Source organism: Mauremys mutica, chromosome 6, assembly GCF_020497125.1.
Source record: "Mauremys mutica isolate MM-2020 ecotype Southern chromosome 6, ASM2049712v1, whole genome shotgun sequence".
NCBI lineage: Eukaryota > Metazoa > Chordata > Testudines > Geoemydidae > Mauremys > Mauremys mutica.
Genome location: NC_059077.1, coordinates 127,941,823 through 127,962,833, shown reverse-complemented (window position 1 = coordinate 127,962,833; position 21,011 = coordinate 127,941,823). Strand labels below are relative to the sequence as shown.

Sequence of the window (21,011 nt, the reverse complement as noted above, 5' to 3'; positions counted from 1 at the left end):
CTGTGGGATCTGACTGGCAATACCAAGAGGGGAAGAATATTACATGATAGAAACAAAAATGAGGAAAGGGATCCCCATTACACCATTTTCATGGCTAGCTTGGTAATTCTCTGTTTGTATCTGTGTTAGAGGTTAGTATAAATGAGCATAGGCTCATTGAAGTCATTTCTGATTTACACCAGCCAAAGATCTGACCCAGAAAACAGTTTGTGTGGACACATTAAATATCATTTTTACATCCCACAAGAACTCCTGTAATGAGCCAGCACCCGCCTACGTTTCCTATCACAACTTCGCTTCCAAGTTGGAGTGAGTTTGAGCTGCATTGCAAAAGCTGGGTTCAAAGCTCAGCCTGACGTGTGCAACTCAAGTGTTACTTTTGTGCGGTTGGAAGTTGTCCAGTACAAAGTATCCTGACTGCTCCTAGGGCAGGGGGAAGGAAAGGAAAACCAGGGGCAGGGGTCACAGTTGTGCAAAAACGCACTGTTCTGATTCAACTCCCCTTATTCAGCACCTCCTCCTGCTACTCTATTCCTCTGCAAATAGCTAGCTAGCTAAGGATCAGACAGATGTACGCAGGCCTATACACGCTGCTAGATCTCACTATCTAACTGGCCCCTCACATTGAGTTAGATCCTCTGCTGGTGTAAATCAGAGGAGCTACATTGTCCAACAATGCTAAAACGCCCACTGATTTCAGTGGGAGCAGAGTTAGACCAATGCTGGGAGTGTGCATGGCAATTATGTCCCTGACTGATTCTGGACTGGAGCTGAGGACGTGTGTTTAGAAGCTTTTTATTGCTATCTGCATTCCACGGGAGTCAACATCATCTAGTAGTTATCGCGGAGTCCTGGGTTCCAGTCTAGACTTCTTGTGTGACCTTGTGCCTCTGTCTTCATGTGTAAAGATGGGGTTATTTACCCACGTTTGTAAAGGGAACTATAGTATTGAATAAAAAGTGATGCATGTAATTAGCAGCAGGGAGACCCACTGAGCTTTAGAAGCCAAAGGAGGAGGATCAGGTTTTTTTAGTTGATTGACGGGGAATGGAATGAAGCCAGCAATCAAAACCATCTTCTAAAATGCCATCCTAAGCATAAGTTTATCTTCTGTGTATGCCTTTATTAAACAAGTATTTCAACAAAGTGGACATTATCCAACCAGTCTGTGCCAGGCTCAGCAGACCAATGTTCCCTCTTATTTTTCCCATGCATGTGCAGAATGAATTTTGTTAAGTGCACCAACATGGAGGTGATGTGTGGCGGTGCTGGGGATGAGAGGTTCGGGGGTGGGGGTGGGGACTCAGGGATGGGGTGCAGGGGGGTGAGGGCTCTGGCTGGGGGGTGTGGGCTCCGGTGGGGCCAGGGATGAGGGGGTTGGGATGCAGGCTGCCCCAGGGCCGGGGCGGGAAAGAGGACTTCCCCCCAGCCCTCTCTCCCCACAGCAGCTCGGGGGCTGGGGCGGGGGGGACAGAGGGGAGAGGCACCTCTCCTTGGCTGCAGCCCTGAGCGCCTGTGCAGCCCTTGGTAGGCTGCTGTGCAGCCGTGCAGCTTAGAGGGAACTTGGGTGCAGACCCTCAGCTCCAGCTAAGCTCCATGGCTGCTGTGAAAGAGAAGGACTTCATTATAACATGCTTCAGTGAACTGCAAGTTGGCCAATCAGCATCGATTGGCCCATTTTCAGACCATTAAAAGCCTGGCACATCGCCCACCACGATGTGCAGCATTACTGGCCTAATTCTGTAATTACCACACTTGCTTGTGCAAACAGAGGATCTGTGAGTGACAATGGCAGCTTGATGCAATGGGGACAGGGCTAGGATAGCAGACATCTTGTGCCAGCTGGGGGAGCTCTGTTTGACCCCTGGTCTAGCTCAGGTCTCTCGGTAGTGGGGATTCTGAGTGATTCCTGCTTCCTCCCCCTGGCTTCCGCTCATGTGTGTCGCGTTGTTGCAGGAGTGGAGGGAAGCTGGTTGGTAGCCTTTGTCTCAGCGAGGAGCTTCAGAAAAGCCACCCCCACCACTGTGCCCCAGTCTTCTTCAGCAGCGCGGAGCCCAACCGCAGACGATAATAGGGATCCCTGTGCTCAGTCCTTGGAGGAGAGGATAACCTAGCGCTACCCCTCCTGTTCATTATTGCAATGGAAAGTCTGACCTGTCCAGCAGCAGCAGGAGGACCCAAGAAAAGGAAGCTAGAGGCAACTATGAACTTCCTAGCTCTGTTTCCGGCGAGGCCTGAGTGGGACCATAGTGCGGGGTTGTGCAGCAGGAAGCATGTTCCCATTAGCACCTCTGTTTCCCCCTAGCACTCGCTGGCTTGTAAACACCTGTAGCCCGAAAGGAGGTTCTGCCATATTTATAGGGACTGGTGAGATTCTTCTCTGTTTGCTTTGGAAAGGTGGAGCTCCAGGGTTACTACCACGCCCTGTGAACGTCACTTCAGCAGAGCCTGGAGCCAATAAATAGGCACAGTGTGCTTGTGGCAAAGAGTGGTTTGGAAGCAGAGCTGTGAGCCTCAGAGGCAAAGCATCCTAAGGGACGTCGATTCCCAACTTCTATTCATTGTAATGGGAACTGGACCTGCAGGGCCAGCCGTGGGAATCTCAGCTGGAATGGCTTCCCTGGCAGGTGCAGATAGCATTTGGGTTAATGCACCATTGCCTTAATGCACAGGGTGGGTCTAGCTGGAGTGATGGTAAATATCCAGAAGTCTTCCCCGCCTCTGCCTGCAGTGTCCTGTATTGAATGGCAGGGGACTAATTTTGGTTGTTCATGATCTAGTATGTGGACACTGAGCAGTATGTGGGGTTATACCTTGCAGTGAGATCCTGACCTTGTCCCCAGGGCTGCCTCTAACTTTTTTTTTTTTTTTTTCTGCAAGGTTTAAAAAAAAAAAAGCACCGCGCTGCCCGAAGCCCCCCCCCCCCCCCCACCGAGCGCCGCACCACCCAAGCCCCAGGCCCGCCTCCAAGCTCTGCCAGGCGAAACAAAAACAAACAAAAAATCCCTCCAGCGGTGCCTGGCTGAACCAAAAACAAACAAAAACCAAAACCCGAGCGCCACCCCGCCCCAAGGTGCCGCCTCAAGCACATGCGTGGTCAGCTGGTGCCTGGAGCCAGCCCTGCTTGTCCCACTGACCTGTGCGCATGTGTAAGGACAGAACTGAAATCTTGCTTGAGGGTTTTAAGTGAGGGGTAAGGCCTGAGCCAACAAACAATCTCCATGTTTGCTGTAAAAGTGGGAGACATTTGAAAAATGCAAAAGGAGACCAAGTTCAAATTCGTAGTTGTGATCTTACCTTAGGGCTAGCGTGTGTGGGCAAGCTTTCTGGGCAGCCAAACTTAGCGAGGAAGGAACTAGACAGGGACACAAGACACTCTAGGTTCAATTTCTGGCTCCAGTACAGACATTCTGCATGACCTTGGGTAATTCACTCAATGTCTCTGTACTTCAGTCCCCCATCCAGATAACACTATAGGGATAATACTCTTCTCCCACCCTTTGTCTGGTCCATGTAGATTGTTGCAAGCTCTTTGCATCAAGAACTGTCTCACTATGTGTATGTGTAACGCTGACAGACCCAGGTCGTCTTCAGGCGGGATCGAACCTGGGACCTCTGGAGCTTAGTGCATGAGTCTCTGCTGCACGAGCTAAAAGCCAGCTGCCTGTTTAGCTAAGGCTGTAGAGCAGACTCATTTTTTTCTGTCTCTAAGTGGTCTCGGTGCCACTAGCTGGGACAGAGCACCACACCCAGGAGGTGTATGGTTACATATGTACAGTGTCTAGCACAATGGGCCCCCAGTCTCCTGGGGGCCTGTAGGGATGAACAAGGTATACATAATTTGTAGACTGAAAACGACCATCTGGGATCAGGTGTGCCCTAATGTGGTGTGCCATCAGTGGTGTTATTCCAGATACACCCCACTGTAACTAACAGCTGGAACTGAGTCCCTGGTTAGGGCTGCGGTGGGGGCGGGGGGACTCCACTTCTCAGCTATCCCTAACATAGGAGGCCAAAGTTTCAGCTAGCTGGCTGTGAGATGCATTGAGGGTAAGCATCATTTTTTCACCCATCAGACTGAAGTTAACAAGAATGAAAACCAACCAGAAGTAAGCCGTCTACGGTATGTTTTGCATAGTCGGTGTAAGTGGCACTTTACAACCCCAAAAAGCTCTTGAAATCCATAACCGAGCAGCCCCTGACTCTTTAAGAGCACCTAGGCAGAGAGCCAGTGTGAAGCTTACAGTATTTCTACTGACTTATACATGGATTGTATGGTGATCTCAGCTCCCTTAGTATTTTCAATATGAAATCCTAATACTTCTTGTCTCTTTTTTCTTTCCAGTTTCAGCTGCTGATTGAAGTTGCTTGGCCTCTCTTTATCTTCTTCATACTGATCTCCGTACGCCTTTCATATCCACCCTACGAACAACATGAATGTAAGTAACAAATGAGGCTTCTGTACCAAGGGTGGCTGATTGTTTCATGGCTTGGAGGGAATGCAGTTTGACACACTGTGATCAAATCTTAATCAGAGCTGTTTACCAACACCTTTCCTTCCCCCTCCAACTGCCACCAAAGGGGATCTTGGGGGGTCGTGCCACTTGTGGCCTGTTGCTCCAGCATTGTACCTAGCTGCTGCTTCTCTTGGGCGCATTTGGCATTTATATTATGTCGGCCTAAGCAGGTGCTGTATGAAAACATCTAGCACAGGGATCGGCAACCTTTGGCATGTGGCTCGCCAGGGTACTCCCCCTGGCGGGCCGGGCCGGTTTGTTTACCTGCCGCATCCACAGGTTCAGCCAATTGCAGCTCCCACTGGCCGTGGTTCGCCGCTCCAGGCCAATGGGGGCTGCAGGAAGCAGCAACCAGCACATCCCTCGGTCCGCGCGGCTTTCCACAGCCCCCATTGGCCTGGAGCAGCGATCTGCTGAACCTGCAAACACAGCAGGTAAACAAACCGGCCCGGCCCACCAGGGGGCTTTTGCCAAAGGTTGCTGATCCCTGATCTAGCTTGTGGGATTCCTCTGGAAAGCACCTCAGCCTTATTCTCCATCCTTGGTTGGTGAGTCTTCCTTCCTTCAACAAAAATAGACCTAGAAGAGAGCCACATTCAGAGCAGCGTGTGACTGGAGTGGCTTTAAGCAGTCTGGCTCCTGCTACGTGACAGAAAATACTAACCTGGGTTACCAATTGTAATATGGCAGTGCCCTAGCATGACTGACAGCTGGTGTAGCCCAGGTGTTAACCATGTTCCTAAGCAGTATAAAGGCCTGCAGTGTGCTGTAGCACAGATGCTCAGGGGCATGCTGAAAACATGGCTGTCTCCTCGGGCCGCAGACTGACCCAGATTGTGTGAGGGCACTGCTATGCTGTAACTGAGTCCCCCCACACCTGCCCCTCTCTCAAACGGCAGATGTCGGCAGTTGGACTCTGCTGCTCCACAAGGATGTCACTCACTCTGTGTCACTTGGCACCCTGCTGACTGCAGAGGCTGCAGGCGGTTCATACGGAAGAGCTTGCAGGGCTGAGCACTTCCTTGCAAGCTTGCTGACACAAGCAGAACAATCTTCCCCACGAAGTGTTCAGAACACTGTCTGTGCCAGCCTGTTCGGAAAGGGGACAGTGCGACTTCCAGCGAGAGCATGGGAAAGATAACTGGAACGGGTACAAAGAAGGGCCACTAGAATGATCCGAGGAATGGAAAGCCTGTCGTATGAAAGGAGACTTGAGGAGCTCGGTTTGTTTTCCTTAACCAAAAGAAGGATAAGAGGAGATATGATTGCACTCTTTAAATATATCAGAGGGATAAATACCAGGGAGGGAGAGGAATTATTTCAGCTCAGTGCTAATGTGGACACGAGGACAAACGGATATAAATTGTCAGTCAGGAAATTTAGGCTTGAAATTAGACGAAGGTTTCTAACCATCAGAGGAGTGCAATTCTGGAACAGCCTACCGAGGGAAACAGTGGGGGCGAAGGACCTCCATGACTTTAAGATTAAGCTGGATAAGTTTATGGAGGGGATGGTATGATAGGATAACGGGTTTAGTCAATAGGTCAATAACATGCCACAATGGTAATTAGTACAAAGGGTCAATGATAGGATATTCTTAGCCTTTTTCCAGAGGGTCTGGCTGGAGAGTCTTGCCCGCATGCTTGGGGTTCAGCTGATCGCCATATTTGGGGTCGGGAAGGAATTTTCCTCCAGGGTAGATTGGCAGAAGCCCTGGAGGTTTTTCGCCTTCCTCCGAAGCATGGGGCAGGGGTTGCTTGCTGGTGGATTATCTGCTACTAGAAGTCTTTAAATCATTATTTGGAGCATTCAACAGCAGAGTCAAGGGAGAGAATTATTTCAGGAGTGGGTGGATCGGCTTATGTGGCCTGCATCTTGCAGGAGGTCAGACTAGATGATCATAATGGTCCCTTCTGATCTTGAATTCTATGATTCTATGAAGACAGTGTGGTCCAGTGGGAAGGGCACAAGATGTGGAATCTGGAAACCTGGGTTCTGTTTCTAGCTCTGCTGCTGTCTTGCCGTGTGATCCTGGGCAAGTCACTTCCCCTCTGCCTCTGTTTGCCCTCCCACCAGCTGGCTGTCTTGTCTAGTTAGATAAGATCTCTAGGGCAGGGGGGCAGTTTTATATGTGACTGTACAGTGACCAGAACAGTGGGCCCTGATCTCAGCCAGGGCTAGGGCTACGGCAATATACATATTAAAGAATATAAAAACACCAGGGACTATGTTAGCTCAGCAGACGGCGATAGAATCAGCTTATTTTAGGGGCATTGCTTCCCATCTGGAATCACACACAGCTTTTTGTCTGGGGAAAACAGGTTTGCATTGACTTTTTAGATCATCTATGGACATAGAGCAGTCCTCTTAGCTTCCTCCTGCCTCTTTAAAAGGCATGCTGTCCTCCCTTTGGTTCCAGTGACCCCTTCGGTCCTCTGGGATGCTCCCTGTTTAGTGAGCCTGATTTGCTGGTCAGCAATGTGCCCGGTATTCTTATGATGATCTCCTCTCGGCAGCAGTCAGCTGTCTGGGGAAGGGATCCTTGTTTCTTTCCTTTACCTGCTTACTCCTAGGTTAGGCCTAATGCCCAAGTTCAGAGAATTTTGCTCTCCACAGAACGCACAGGGGAGTACCAAGTGTTTGGCTTTTAAAATGCAATATAACAATGGATTATTATGAAAGCAGCTTTGCTGCATTAACACAATATTCCCACACGTGTGCCTGCTATACAGAATGCTGCCTGGTAGAGCTTCAAGCCAGCTGGGAATCCCTTCACAGAGAAATACTTTATTCACAATCTGGCTTCCAGCAAAGCTGAAGTGCTGATGTTTGCAGTTTTCCATTATCCAGCAAACTCTGGACATACTCAGCCTTGTGGGTTTTCTTTTTTTGCCTAACTAGCCTTTTGCTGTCTTTAATGCTTGGCAGGCACCGAAAGTTTCCCTGGGTGAAATGTCATGCTTTTGTACTCCTTGAGACATTCCTACGGTCTTTCCTTACAGAGCCTTAGGATGGTGTTAGTGGAGACAACGGCATTAGGGCATCTGAAACTCAGGGAAAGCAGATGGGCTCAGTCAGCCAGAGTCTCAGTTGGTGTAAATCAATGTAGCTCAACTGATGCCCATTTACACCAACTGAAGATCTGGCCCTGTGTGTAGCCTGAAAGCCAGAGGTATTTTCCCTGTTCAGACTTGCACTCAAATTTGCATATACTGCCCTAAATCCTTTCCTTTAACACCTCTGTCAGGAGCTGAATTTTAATCAACTATTGTCTGATATGGAATCCTTCCCTTTTATTTAATAACATTTTATTTTTTGAGGCTTTTAGCAGGAAGTGTAGCGTGGCATCCGACACTTTGAATTAACTCTTTGAGTTAACATCTTTCCTTTCATTTTATAGCTTCCGAGAATAAGTAACTGGATTCTTTCTTTTAAGCCTCTCTAGTGCAGTTCAGTTTCATTGAACATTCACTCATTTGCAAACAGACATGGATGAGTCTTGTAAAGTGGAATGTTGTCTCTTGTGGAATCGGGAGCCCGGCTATAGAGAGAAACCTTGAAATCGGGTCACAGTGAACTCTGTGGCAACTCTGCATATGTCTTTAGAGGAACAGAGTTGTTATCTGCAGTGGTGATCCTGTACGGTGTATGAAATGACTTGCAGGCAGTTACAAATTATAATAGTAACTAGGCAATGTGAAGGCACTTTCAAAGTGTGAGATATTAAATATTTTATTGTGCCGAGCATGGTTAAAAACAAAAATTGTCATTGTCTAATCTTATCTGAAAAGGACAAGAATGTAACCAAGGGTTGAGTCACATATTAGGCTAAGCCTTTGCCATTCAGGATTTTGATAATTTTTAACAGCCTCGACTGGCTGAAGCGCTCTCATCCGATACAGTCAGCAAGATTTGTTTCCCCTTATATAAGTGATCGTTATGATTTCCACCAGTCAAGCCAAACAGACCATTGCAAATGTAGCTCTGTGGTGAGATTGCTGTCTTTATCTTGTGGAAGCTTACTTTTTTTAAAATCTACGTCCTCAGGATTTCAAAACATGTGCTTAGAAAAAATCTGCATTACTTTAAACATTACTGAAAAAGAAGATCAGTGTTTGCAACTATGTCACTGAAGGGGAATGCTGGATTCTGTATGCCACACTTCTAAATGTAGAGGATGCCTGCTTGCTTTGTGTTTTGGTTCACATGCAGAATGCAACAGAGTGAATCACAATCCTCATGGACTTCGCATTGGTTCTTTCTTTGCTAATTTCCTTAATCTGAAATGGAAGTCAGAGCAAAATAAGTGTGAGGAACTGGGGGGGGGGGAGGGAGGAAATAACAGACTCCAATGAGAGACTGTTGAATTGGAATTAATTTGCAAATTGGACACCATTAAATTAGTCTTGAATAAAGACTGGGAGTGGATGGGCCATTACACAAAGTAAAACTATTTCCCCATGCTTATTCCACCCCCCACCCTACAGTTCCTCACATCTTCTTGTTAATTGCTGGAAATGGGCCATTTTGATTACGACTACAAAAAGTTTTTTTCTCTCCTGCTGGTAATAGCTCACCTTAACTGATCACTCTTGTTATAGTGTGTTTGGTAACACCCATTGTTTCATGTTCTCTGTGTGTGTGTGTGTGTGTGTGTGTGTCAGGGGCGGCTCTAGGAATTTGGCCGCCCCAAGCACGGCGGCATGCCGCAGGGGGCGTGCTGCCGGTCGCCGGTCCCGCGGCTCCGGGGGACCTCTTGCAGATGTGCCTGCGGGAGGGCCGCTGGTCCCGCGGCTCCGGTGGAGCTTCCGCAGGCATGACTGCGGGAGGTCCACCCGAGCCACCTGCCGCCCTCCTGGCAAAATGCTTGGCGCGCTGGGGTCTGGAGCCGGCCCTGGTGTGTGTGTGTGTGTGTGTATATATATGTATCTTCCTACTGTATTTTCCACTGCATGCATCCGATGAAGTGGGCTGTAGCCCACGAAAGCTTATGCTCAAATAAATTTGTTAGTCTCTAAGGTACCACAAGTCCTCCTGTTCTTTTTGTGTAGAGAGTGTCACTTATTTCCCTGCATGGCATGCCTGGAGTGATGGATGAGGGCAGGGAGGAGTCTTTACCTCAGACATGGCAGAAACAAGGGGTAGGAGGGACCCGGGGAAGCTTGCAAGGTGGAGGGAGCCAGGGCTGACTGGGGAGCCTGAAGAAGTTACTCTGCATCTAGTTCCTACTGTGGGGAAGAGCCCAAGAACCTACTTTTGCCGAGGGGAAGGGAGCAGTTTTACTCTCTCCCCCTGCACAAAGCGCAGACCCTGCTTCTCACCCCTTCTGGCTGCCTGCCTGCAGCAGTGGCTACTATTGTCTAGCCTGCAAAGGAAGCTGCTCTGCTCATCCATGCATCTGAAGGGAGAATTTACCCTGTGAGCTTTTCTTCCCTCTCAGACTGCTCTTTCTGTGTTTAAAGCATCTGCTAGGACATGAGAAACCAGGGATTGGTGAGGAGGGAATTTGGAGAACATTCTAGCTCCAAATTCGGGGCCAGGTCTTTCATTCCTTGTTCACTCCAATCTCCTGTCAATTCAGTGTTGCCAAGTCTCTATTTAATTTATTTATTTATTTTAAGTGTGTGCCATATTTTTGGTGGGGGTTTTTTCTGGAAGCCCCAGCTCCTGGAATCCTGTGATTAAGTAAGAATTTCCACTTTCAATCAAAAAAAAGTTTCTAGCCCTTATGGGAGAGAAGGTTGAAAACATAACCCAAATGCCCTCAAAAGGCTCACACCTGAAAGCAAAGAAAAGGAGTCCCATATTTATTATTTTTAAAATCTCATAAGTTTGGGGGCTGGACTCCTGACCTCTAAATGCTTGGGGTTGATGTATTGTTGACTTCAATAAGAGGTAACCGTACATAATGAGCACGGATTGGACCCTACACTGTCACACATCTCTCCCATTTTCCAATTTTGCGAATAAAGGTGTAACCTTTCCTAACATTTGCCCCTCTGTTCTAGGTCACTTTCCAAACAAGGCAATGCCTTCAGCGGGAACCTTGCCCTGGCTCCAAGGGATTATCTGTAATGCCAACAACCCTTGCTTCCGCTACCCAACGCCCGGGGAATCCCCAGGTGTCGTCGGAAACTTCAACAGGTCTATGTAAGTACAAGATCTTGCTTTTCCTTGTGACCGTTCTCAGGGGACAGCCAGTCAAGAGTAAGATGAGTTGTGGGAATAGCAGCTGGTGGTTAGATTGGAATTAAGGGCTAAGTTACTTGAGTCACCACCAAGTGCTGTGTTCTGTGGTGGTGCTTTCCCGCAGCTGGACTTTGAAGGAACCATACAAAGAACCCATGGCTGCAGTACACAGCAAGTCCTGTTATAGATAGCAAATGATTGTGCAAACCCAGTATAATGTATAGGAGAAAATCCTGCCGTCCTCCCTCGTATTTACTCAGGCAGAGCTCCCAGTAAAATAAGGAGTTTTGCCTGAGTAAGGAATGAATATCAACAGAGGTAGAATTTGGCCTATAGAGAGAAGAGTCAGGCCTATTCCTTGACTGAGAAGCTGTTTAGTTTGGGAGATGCCAGGTTATGGACAGGGTGTGGCCTTTTTCCTGAAATCACTGGCCAGTTGTAACAAAGGCGCTAAAACCCCATCAAAGCTGTGGCATCTTGTATGGGTAAGGGCAGGAACAATAGTGGTGGTCTGGAACAATGGCCACTAAGGACTCCTGAGCAATGAGAGTGAGTGAGTGAGATGGAGGAGCGTATGCCTTCTGCTAGTCACCAAGGAGAATACAGACTGTACGTACAATGTGCTGTGTCTGTAACATGAATAGCTTTCGACTACAGCCCTGTGTTAGGGGTTGGTGTGACTCTGCATTGCTCCCAGGGAGCATTGCCTCTCGGAGATAACAGCGTATTCCCTGGGTTTCCCAGTCTGGGGGGGAAATTCACAGCATATGGCACCAAGGAGAAGCCTTGCCCAAGTGGTCCCAGTGCGATGACATGCCAAGGCAGTTGTGCTCTGCTGAGAGCAGGGACTCCAGCTGTGGTTGGCATCCTTGTGCCATTCCCTTACCATCTCACTGTGCCCACGGGATGGTCAGCCCTAATCTGTCCCTAAGATCACGGTTATAATCACAGAACAATCGGAATTCAGGGTCAGTTGACTTTGTCTACCTGGAAAAGAATTGTAAAGAAAAGGGGATGTATTTGTCGAGGTGCTCTACAAGCAGTGTGTTTGCAAACAGCTAAGTGTTTTATCCTAGCAGAAAAAAACAGACAAACCTACCAGAAGCACCTCACATCCCCCTCATCTTAAATAACTGCTTTCAAATAACTTGAAAGGTCCCCGTGCACTTTTTTTTTTTTTTTTTTTTTTTTTTTAAATCTTTCATTACAGGCCACTTTTATTTAGGCTTCCTCACTCTGTCCCCTGGAGGTCTCTTAACAAAGGTTTCACAGTACAGGAGAGGGTTGTCTTTGAATATAAACAAACTGAGACATAAACCTGAGCCTGTGGAAGTTGGTGCAGACAGCACCACCAGGCTAATGATTGCATTGTCTGCTTTTCCATCCCTGTCCTGCAGCATTTCCCGCTTGTTCTCTGATGCCAAGAGGTTGCTCTTGTACAGCCAGAAGGACAGCAGCTTAAAGGATGCTCAGAAACTCCTGGCAAAACTGCAGAAGCTTGGGAACTCTGGCTCAGGTAACTCAATGGGGAAAAACCTTGTACATTTGGCAGCAGAGTTTGCTGCTGCTGTTAGCTGGCACTTTTGAAAACTTATGTTATTTATTTTTGCAATGGGTGGAAAGGGCATAGTGTATGTTCATTGTCATTGCTCATCAGATCCCACCCTAATACATGTGTTTCTCCAGAATGAGTGTTCTGTGCTCTCTTAGTCTTTCTTTCTGGCCTACGGCAGCCAACTGCAGCAGCTGTTTTTTAATGTAAAATTGCCTCTTCCTAGAGCTGAAGTGAGCCTCATTTGAGAAACTGCCAATGTTGTAGCCTGTTGCATGCATTTTTGGAACATACAAGTTTGTTAGTGATTTCAAAGGCAAATGACAAAATAGCAAAGCATGTTTCCAATACAGCTGGCACTGGCAAGGAAAAAACCAAACAACAAATCAAAGATACAAAAGAACTTGGGTATGAAACAGCTGAAGCTGAGTCGTAGCATGCTAAATCAAAGCAGATATTATCTAAAATTAATTACCCCACTTCCCTTCTAATGTGTATTGAGGGCACTTAATTATTTGATGTAGTCTAGAAGGAGTTAGATGGCATTTTGTTTTGGAAACTGATCAGTCTTAGGTACTTGTGTGCCCTCCATTGCTGTAAGTATCTGAATGCCTTATAGTGTTTCATATATTTCTCCTCACAACACACTGATGGGGGAGGGAAGTGGTATTTTCCCCTTTCTCAGATGGGGAACCAAGGCACAGAGAGGTCAAGGGACTTGCCCAGGGTCACACCGAAGGCTATGGCAGAGCAGGGAACTGGAGCAGAGTTTCACGCATCCCTGGCTAGTAACATCCTTCCTCTTGTCAGTGTAAATGCCATCTAATTGGGCAGCCTTTATTAAGAGTTGTGTACTCCCTTTTAACGGAATAAATATTTATTCTATAGGTTATTTTTCATATACTGCCTATGTTCTGCCTCTCCTATTAGAAATGGTGATGGGGGGCGGGGGTTGGTTTAAAAAGAAGTAACCTTCTAAAAACAAATGGAAGCATCAAGTTGTGGACATGCCTCTAGGCCTTGATCTTTCAACTGCCTCTGCACAGCCAGGCTCCTGCACCCGTGTGGAGTCAGTGGGATTTAAGTACATGTGTAAAGTTAAGCACATGCTAAAGTGCTTTGCAGAATTTGGGTCTTAATGAGGAACCGCATGATTTTATTACTGTGACATTTCTCCCACATGCACTATTTGGTGTCCGTTCATGATTCTTGTTTAGGTCCCTGTCCTGCAACAACTTCACCTGAAGCACTGCAAGTAGTTTATCATGTCAGAGTTAGATTATATACTCTTTGGAGCAGGGCTTGTTTCTTTACTTCATTTCACATCCTTGAGCTCTCAGACAGGTGGGTATGTATTAGGACTCGATAGATCCACTAATATATCCGGGGTGGGGTGGGTGACTGGAGTAGAACTGTGCACAAGGTTCATTTAGAGATTCAAAACACCCCAGATCAGGGCTCTAAGCAGACCAACAAACACCAGCCTAGGCCTACAACATGTCCAGCTTGTTTCCTTCCCTTCTGTCATAGGCCATGCCGGCCCCCTTTTGCTTTACCTTTGTCTTTGGGGCACCAGTTGTTGAAACCCCTCCCTGTCAGGCTTGGTGCCCCTGCCTCGGGTTTCTAGGGGCCCTAAATGGCTGCTTCCCCTTTTTCCTCCTTTGGGGGCTGACCAATAGGGTCATTGTCTTGCCCCCAAAATCCACCAGGTCTCTAGAGCACAAGGAAGCGGCTTGATTTGCTTGCTCAGAAGGAGAAACACACACTCCCTGCTTCTTCCCACCCCTGCCACACTAACTAGGGGGTCCCAAATCTTCGTGCCCCAGGTATGTTCAAGACAGCTGCTTTTGACAACGTCCCAATGCCTCCTGCAGAGTGAGTCTATGCCCTCATCCGACACACGTGTGCATGGAGAGAAACTAAGCCTGAGACTTTCTAAAGTGATTTTTGGAGGCTTCCATTTTTGGGTGCCCAACTTGAGACCCCTTAAAGGAGCCTGATTTTTCCAGAGGGTGAGTGCTTAGCACTTTCTGAACATCAGCCCCCTTTTAAGGTGTCTCAAGTTGGTGACTGAAAATTTGAGGCACATAAAATCACTAGTCAATTTTGGAAAAATCTTGTCTATGTTTTACTGGTATGTCTTGTCCCCCTTGAAAATCAATGGCTGAACTCCTGTTGCCTTCAGATGGTGCTGAAGCAAGCAGTGTCCTAATTGGGAAGAATAGTACTTGCCAAAACCATGCCCAGAGGGTGTGCTTTGATATATTTTGTGTAGGGAAACTTGACACAAAGGTGAACTAGAGGCTGTTGGGAAGGCCAGAGGGAGGGGTTATCCTCATGAGTGTCTTGCATAGAGGAGCTCTGTCAGTACAAGTCAAAGCAAGGATGCTCCTGCTGTGTGATGATAATGCTTGGTGAATTTATTGCAAAAACAAGGCTCAAGCAAACACAGTAAAGACCTTCTTTCTATGATAAACTACATGGAAAGAAATCAACCAATTCAACTGTGCAAGTAAAGCACCCAACAGATTAGCCGTGATTCTGCATGTTTTGAACATGACAGTCCCTCTATTGTTGGTGTGGCAAAGAGAATAAAGCCCGATTGTTCCTTCCATGTTACACTCACTTACAAACTCTTCATTAAAACAAGTCTGGAAGTTCCCTGTCAGCCCCTCCTGGGCCTGACCCTTTCTCCAGCCACATACAATAAAAGATCTTTCCGTTTTCTGACACGGATGACCATTTCTTACAGGACCAAGAGGAGGATGAGGGATATAGCGGGTGCCCTACCCATCCCAGCCACCCACCATTGTCATCTTTAATGGGGTTCACTGATTCTGTTTTGATCAAAGCTTATTGTTAGAAATTTGTTGGGTTTTATTTATTATTATTATTGATCAAAAAATTTCAGAGCTTTTATTAGTGGAAAAACTGGCCTTTTTGCATGGAAAACATGCAGAACACTTTAACATTTGAGGTTTTCATCTAAATAAAACATTTTGTTTTAAAATCAAAATGAATTTTTTTCACTTTTTGATCAGTTCACTATTTCTTTTCCTAGTTTAAAAACAGGGAAAGGGGGAAACCCTAAAAACTGAAGTTTAAATTTTTTTGAATCAAAATGATTATTACTATAAATTGAACATGTCCATGAAAAAAATTGGAAAAAAATGCAAACTTTTAGGAGAAAGAAATGAAAATACTTAGCCTTTTGACTAGCCCTCTTTTATTATGAATGATTAACACTTACCATAGTAATTAAAGGCCTGAGCCAGCTCTGGGCCCCATTGTGCGAGGTGCTGGACAAATACCTAGTATGAGGCAATATTGCATCATAAAGGTTTTTATGTCAGTTGTAGGAAAGGGGTGAGGTCGCAGCTTATCAAGGAAAAAAAATGACCTACTTCATTCATCCCTCCTCCCCCCATAAGGAACTATTTAAGGTTATTTTCTTCTTCCAGCCCCTTGAATGAAAAGGTAATCATTATGGACCTGCCTCTATCTCTTGTACTAACATGGCTCTCTGTACTGTTGTGTGTGAGCACCACACAATCTTAAATTGCCACACAACATGCCTGTGAGATAAGGAAGTGCTGTAATATCCCCCTTTTACAGCTGGGGAACTGAGGCACAGAGAGAAAGTGACATGCCCAAGATTACACAGGAAATCTGTGGCAGACCAGGAAACTGAACCTGGGTTTTACAACTGGACCAGCTTTCCTCTGCTTTGTTACACTGGTAGAAATCCAGTGTGTAACTCCACTGACTTCTATGTATGCTTGGTCTAATAGAGAGGAGGAGTAGGCTCCATAGGTATGTTCCCTCTCTGTGTTGCTGTTTTCCGAAGGGGACACACCTTAAGTCTGCAAGATCTGCTTGCCTTAGTGTAAAGAGGAGATAGCCACTGCTGTGAAATGGCATGGCAGGGTAACGGGGTATTTTTGACTACTGGCTGAAAAGGAAAAACAGTCCTCATGAGTGTTGTGTGGTGGTTTCTCCAGGATCATTTTGATATTTGTTTCATGTTACACCTAAGTAAATACACCAGAACTCCACTTAGGTCGTGGAGTTCTGGAGGATTTACAGTGGTGTAGCTGAGGCAAAACCTGGCCCTCTTGTCTTCTGCCCTCTTGCAGCGCATCAGAACAAATGCTGCAAGCACTTGTGGCTGTTTTCTGTGGCCTATTCTTCCTCATGCGTCTCTTTTCCTGGCTCAGCTGCTGGCACGGAGCCAAAACCTAAGACTCTGGGGAGTGCAAAGAGACGTTGGTTATCACTTGTCTGCAAAACATAGAAGCTCATTAAGGATTTTTACATTTATGGCATGAAACTTGTCAGAGAGAAGGACAAATGAGAGCTGCCCATGGAGCTCAGGCCAATCCTAACAGACTAAACAGCAGAAATTCTGGCTCTCTGCTGGTTGCATCTCACATATAAGCATCAAGTGCTCGACCTGGTAAAGGCATTTTGTTGGTTCTTGGCAGGATTTGGGGTGTTCTTAGGAAATAGACAAGATGGTTAAAGGGAGGGAGTAGGCAGATATAGAAAGGGGTCATACAGCATTTTGGTTCTACTCAGCTTGCCAAGCAGGGCTCTCTTGCTATCTCACACTAATAACTAGAGCATGTCCTCGCTTTCCAGAGCACATGGGCCATCTGTGTTTCATTGGGTGTCAGATATCCACAGATAATCCAGGCAGCTTTCCTCCTCTTGTGCAACTGTGCCCCTTCCATTCAGCACAAGCTGTGTCTGCACCAGCCAAAGGCAGGGCAGAGTCCAGAGGTTGCATCTGACCCTGGCTGACCCCTCTCAGCTCATAGCAATATGCAGGACTCAATCAGCACAGCCACTGCCTCAGAGCCTTCTTCATGTAGAGCAGGTGCTCAGCACTGCACTTCTAGTAGCTGTTGCATCTTTTTCAGCAGCTGTTCAACTTTATCTTGCTGAAAAGACACTCTGAGTCGGGAGTAATAAAGGTAATAATTGGAGATATACCAATCTCCTAGAACTGGAAGGGACCCTGAAAGGTCATCGAGTCCAGCCCCCTGCCTTCACTAGCAGGACCAATTTTTGCCCCAGATCCCTAAGTGGCCTCCTCAAGGATTGAACTCACAACCCTGGGTTTAGCAGGCCAATGCTCAAACCACTGAGTTATCCTTCCCCAGGCATCATCCTCTGAATGCCAGAAACAAAAGTGTGTGTGTGTGAGAGAGCGAGAGAGAGAGATGGTACCATATTTAATCTGCCCTATTTTTGGTCTTGAAGGCTGGGGTCAGCAGGAGAAAGGGAGCCTGGGACTGCTCTCAGACATCAGTAGTAGCTGCGCCTGTTGCCCACTGAGGCAACACAAAGTTAATTATTTAAAAGTCCTGTATTACCCTCCCCACTCCAAAAATGGTCCGATGCAATGCCAATTGAAATCATTGGGGGCGGGAGAGGGGCTTGCCTTTGCATCTGCTGGGTTTTGGCGTAGGCCCTAAATCCATATAATAACCTTCAGGTTTTTTAAAAAAAAGAAGCCCTGCCTCTTTTCTGTTTGCTCTGTGAAGTGCACCTTGGTGTGGTTTTTGGCATTGCTAATGCCGTCTTTATCTAAATCTGGGAGCTTGTATCAGTTATTGAGTCAGCATTTGCCAGAGTCCTTTGACTTTGGACCTCACAAGAAGTGAGCAAAGTGGGTCAGTTATATCATCATTGATCTGAAAGAGCCTTCCTGCCCAGGGCTCACTTACTGGGGGAGGGGGGAAATGCCCCTAGAGTGAGGGATGGGGAAGGCTAGTTACCGGTGGTTGTGATCGTTCTCTTCCTTTTCCCCTGTCCACATCTTCCCTTCAGATTTTTTTAATCCAGACTTATTTAGAGCAACCGAACCCTTCCACTGACTGCCATCGGTCTGTTTCTCTCTTCCTAGCCTGAGGCTCCATTCCTACCACCACTCCTGGGGTTGTGCTTACTGCTGGGAGTTGTCCTGTTCCTCCCAACGGCAGTAATTAAGCACTGGGGTTCTGTTCATTTTAAGCACATGCTTAGCTTTAAGGGTGTGAGTAATGTCACTGAAGTGGGCCTGCTTGCATCTTAAAGCCAGACATGTGCATGAGCCGAACTGCGGCTACCGCTGGAGCATGCAGCCTCATGCTTTAGCACTTAACCTAGAAGGTACTGAGCACCTACTGCAAGGCACACTGCAACCCAAACGCCTTTTGTCCTCAGGGAGAGCTGAGGGTGCTCAGCACCTCACAGAGTTGGGCCCATTCTCCAGAAGTTATGGAAGCAGCTCTCCTCCCCCCTCTCCCTGCTGCAGGGGAAGGGAGAAACGAGTGTGATCTGGAGGTAGCACTGCTTTATTTTACAGCCCAGCCAAAGCTCTTTGCACAGATACATTGTCTCATTACAAAGTTGAATGCTACAGAAGGCTTTCAAATGCTATAAGCACTGCTGCTTAAAGTCCCTGGTAGCTAGTGGGCCATCAATCACCAAGGAGCTTTTAGGACAAAAAAGTCAACAAGAATCAAAAACTAACCCCAGCCAGGTGGCAGAGCTTCTCCCGTCCCCTTTGTTGTTGATACATCTAACAGAGCAAACTCTTCAGCACTGAGAGAAGAGCCAGAGAACAAGAGTCAAAGACCTGAACGATGTCCTGCTCCAGAAGCATGACACAGCCACACAGCCCAGTTTGCAGTGGTTGCTCTAAGATACTGACTGTGTGCCTCCCAGCAGCAGCATTTTAGGTGAGAATGAAGGGTTCATAGGGATTAGGGTGACCAGATGACAAACATGAAATATCGGGACGCGGGGGGGGGGCGGAGCAAAAAAAAAAAAAGCCAGAGCGCCCCCCGCCACCAGGCGGCAGTGGCACAGCCCCGTCTCCACCCAACTCTCAGCTCTGACCCCCAATACACTCCCAGCTCCCCCATCCCCTCGCTCCTGGGCCCCGAGCTGTGCAGCCGAGCCACGCTCCGGACCCCTCTTGCAGCTCCCGGCCCAGCCGCTCCCGGGCTTCATTGCACCAGCCCCACAGCAGAGGCTGCTCCACTCTGCCCCGCCCGGGACACTCCCCCCGGGCAGCCCCGCTCCGGCTCAGGGAACTCGGGGACCCCCGCCCCCCGGGCAGGGGGCGAACCAGGCAGCCAGGCCCGGCCCCTCCTGGCAGGAGCGTGTCTGCCCCACACGTGTCTCTGCCCCCTGCCTGCTCCGCGCTGCCCTGCAGGCTGCAGGGCTGGAGCAGCCTCCGTGCTGCGCTCCCAGCCCCGGCCATGGCCCGTGTGCAAACCTGGGAGGGAGGAGGAATGCCGCATGCTTGGGGAAGAGGTGGGGCCAGGGCGGGGAGTTGGGGAGGGATCCAATGGGGCAGTGAGGGGCGGGGTTGGGGCAGGTCCAGGGCAGGGATTTGGGGAGGGGTCCAATGGGGGAAGGAGGGGGATGGTCGGGGGAAGTGGGGGGTGAAAGCCCCTCTGGGCTCCGTCTGTGCACCGGAGCGGAGGGCAAAATTGCTTGTTTGTCCAGTGTCCCGACCGAACATCGGTTGGGACGCGGGACAAACAAGCAAATATCGGGACAGTCCCGATAAAATCGGGACGTCTGGTCACCCTAATAGGGATGGAGTTTGAGTTTAGCAGCTTTCAAGAAAAATTCCCACACTGCTTTTGCAAATTGCATTGTTGTGTGAAGGCACCCTATGGAGTTAGCCCTGAGACACAGCCCCCCACAAGCAATACTAGGTCTTTGACTCAGTGTTACTATCTTGCAGTGTTACTAAAAATCAGCGGGTAACACTTGGCCAAATTGCCTGTTAATTTCTAGGAATCACACAGTGCAAATCAGTCAGCAGTTGATACCGTAGTCAACTCATGGCTTCCACGTTCTAGGGACACCAGAATGACAGTCTGCTTTTTCACTACGCATTCTGTTAACTTCTTACAAAAACAACAGGGCAATGAAACACAGACCCACAGAAATATCCCTCTCAAGATGTACTTATACCTCAGGCTTTCATTGTGAACTGCAACTTGCCAGACAAGGTTTCAGCATGGACTGCCCTTAAAGTCTTGCCCTCCCCTTTCCATATGGAATCACTTGCTCAATTAACATTACTTAGTAATATTACAGTAGCAGCCAGAGGCCTCTACTGAGATCAGTGCCCCATTGTGTGAGGTGCTGCATGTGACAGTCCCTACCCCCAAAGTGCTTAAAATGTAAATAGACAAGGGAAATACTATTTTCTTCATTTTGCAGGGGGAGAACTAAAGCATAGACAGAGGAAGGGATTTGCCCAAGGTGTCACAGTATGACTGTGGCAGAGGCAGAAAATGAAGCCAGGTCTCCTGAGGTCTACATTAGTGCCTTCCTGTATTCTCAATACTGTCCAAAAGAGCAGTTTTTGATTGTTTTTGGAAGTGGAGGTTCCTTTAGCATCTCACTTTTCTCCATCTTCTAACCACTTGCTTCAGAGGTCACATTTTGTGGTGACCCACTGGCTAATGGAAGGGTTGGATCTGACTCCTTCCAGAGCCCACAAAAACTGGTCCGATTTAGAACAAGGGTGGGCCTAACCTCCACTGGCTCAGGAAGCAAGCTGGCAACCTGAACATAAAACCGCCACGCAGCAGCATCCGAGGCTCAATCCTGCAAGGTGCTTCTTGCCCACAATCCCCATACTTTAGCCGGCAATGAGGATGCTCAGAACTTCATCTCATCAGGCCAGTTTTACAATAGCTTGATAAAAATTGGCCCAGTAAATTTTAATTAAAAATGGA

General features: G+C 47.7%; 1 protein-coding gene across 2 annotated transcripts in view; it reads left to right on the top strand.

Annotated features, from left to right (window-relative positions):
- Positions 1-21,011, top strand: part of ABCA1 (ATP binding cassette subfamily A member 1) — a 134,497-nt gene that overhangs the window by 26,324 nt on the left and 87,162 nt on the right. Inside the window, exons 3-5 of one of the 2 annotated variants that reach the window (XM_045022061.1) lie at positions 4,346-4,439; positions 10,526-10,667; positions 12,104-12,222. In XM_045022061.1, the coding sequence (XP_044877996.1) occupies positions 4,346-4,439; positions 10,526-10,667; positions 12,104-12,222 (355 nt within the window). Of the gene's footprint in view, positions 1-4,345; positions 4,440-10,525; positions 10,668-12,103; positions 12,223-15,667; positions 15,736-21,011 lie in introns of those variants that run through there. The other variant, XM_045022062.1, reaches the window with a different exon arrangement.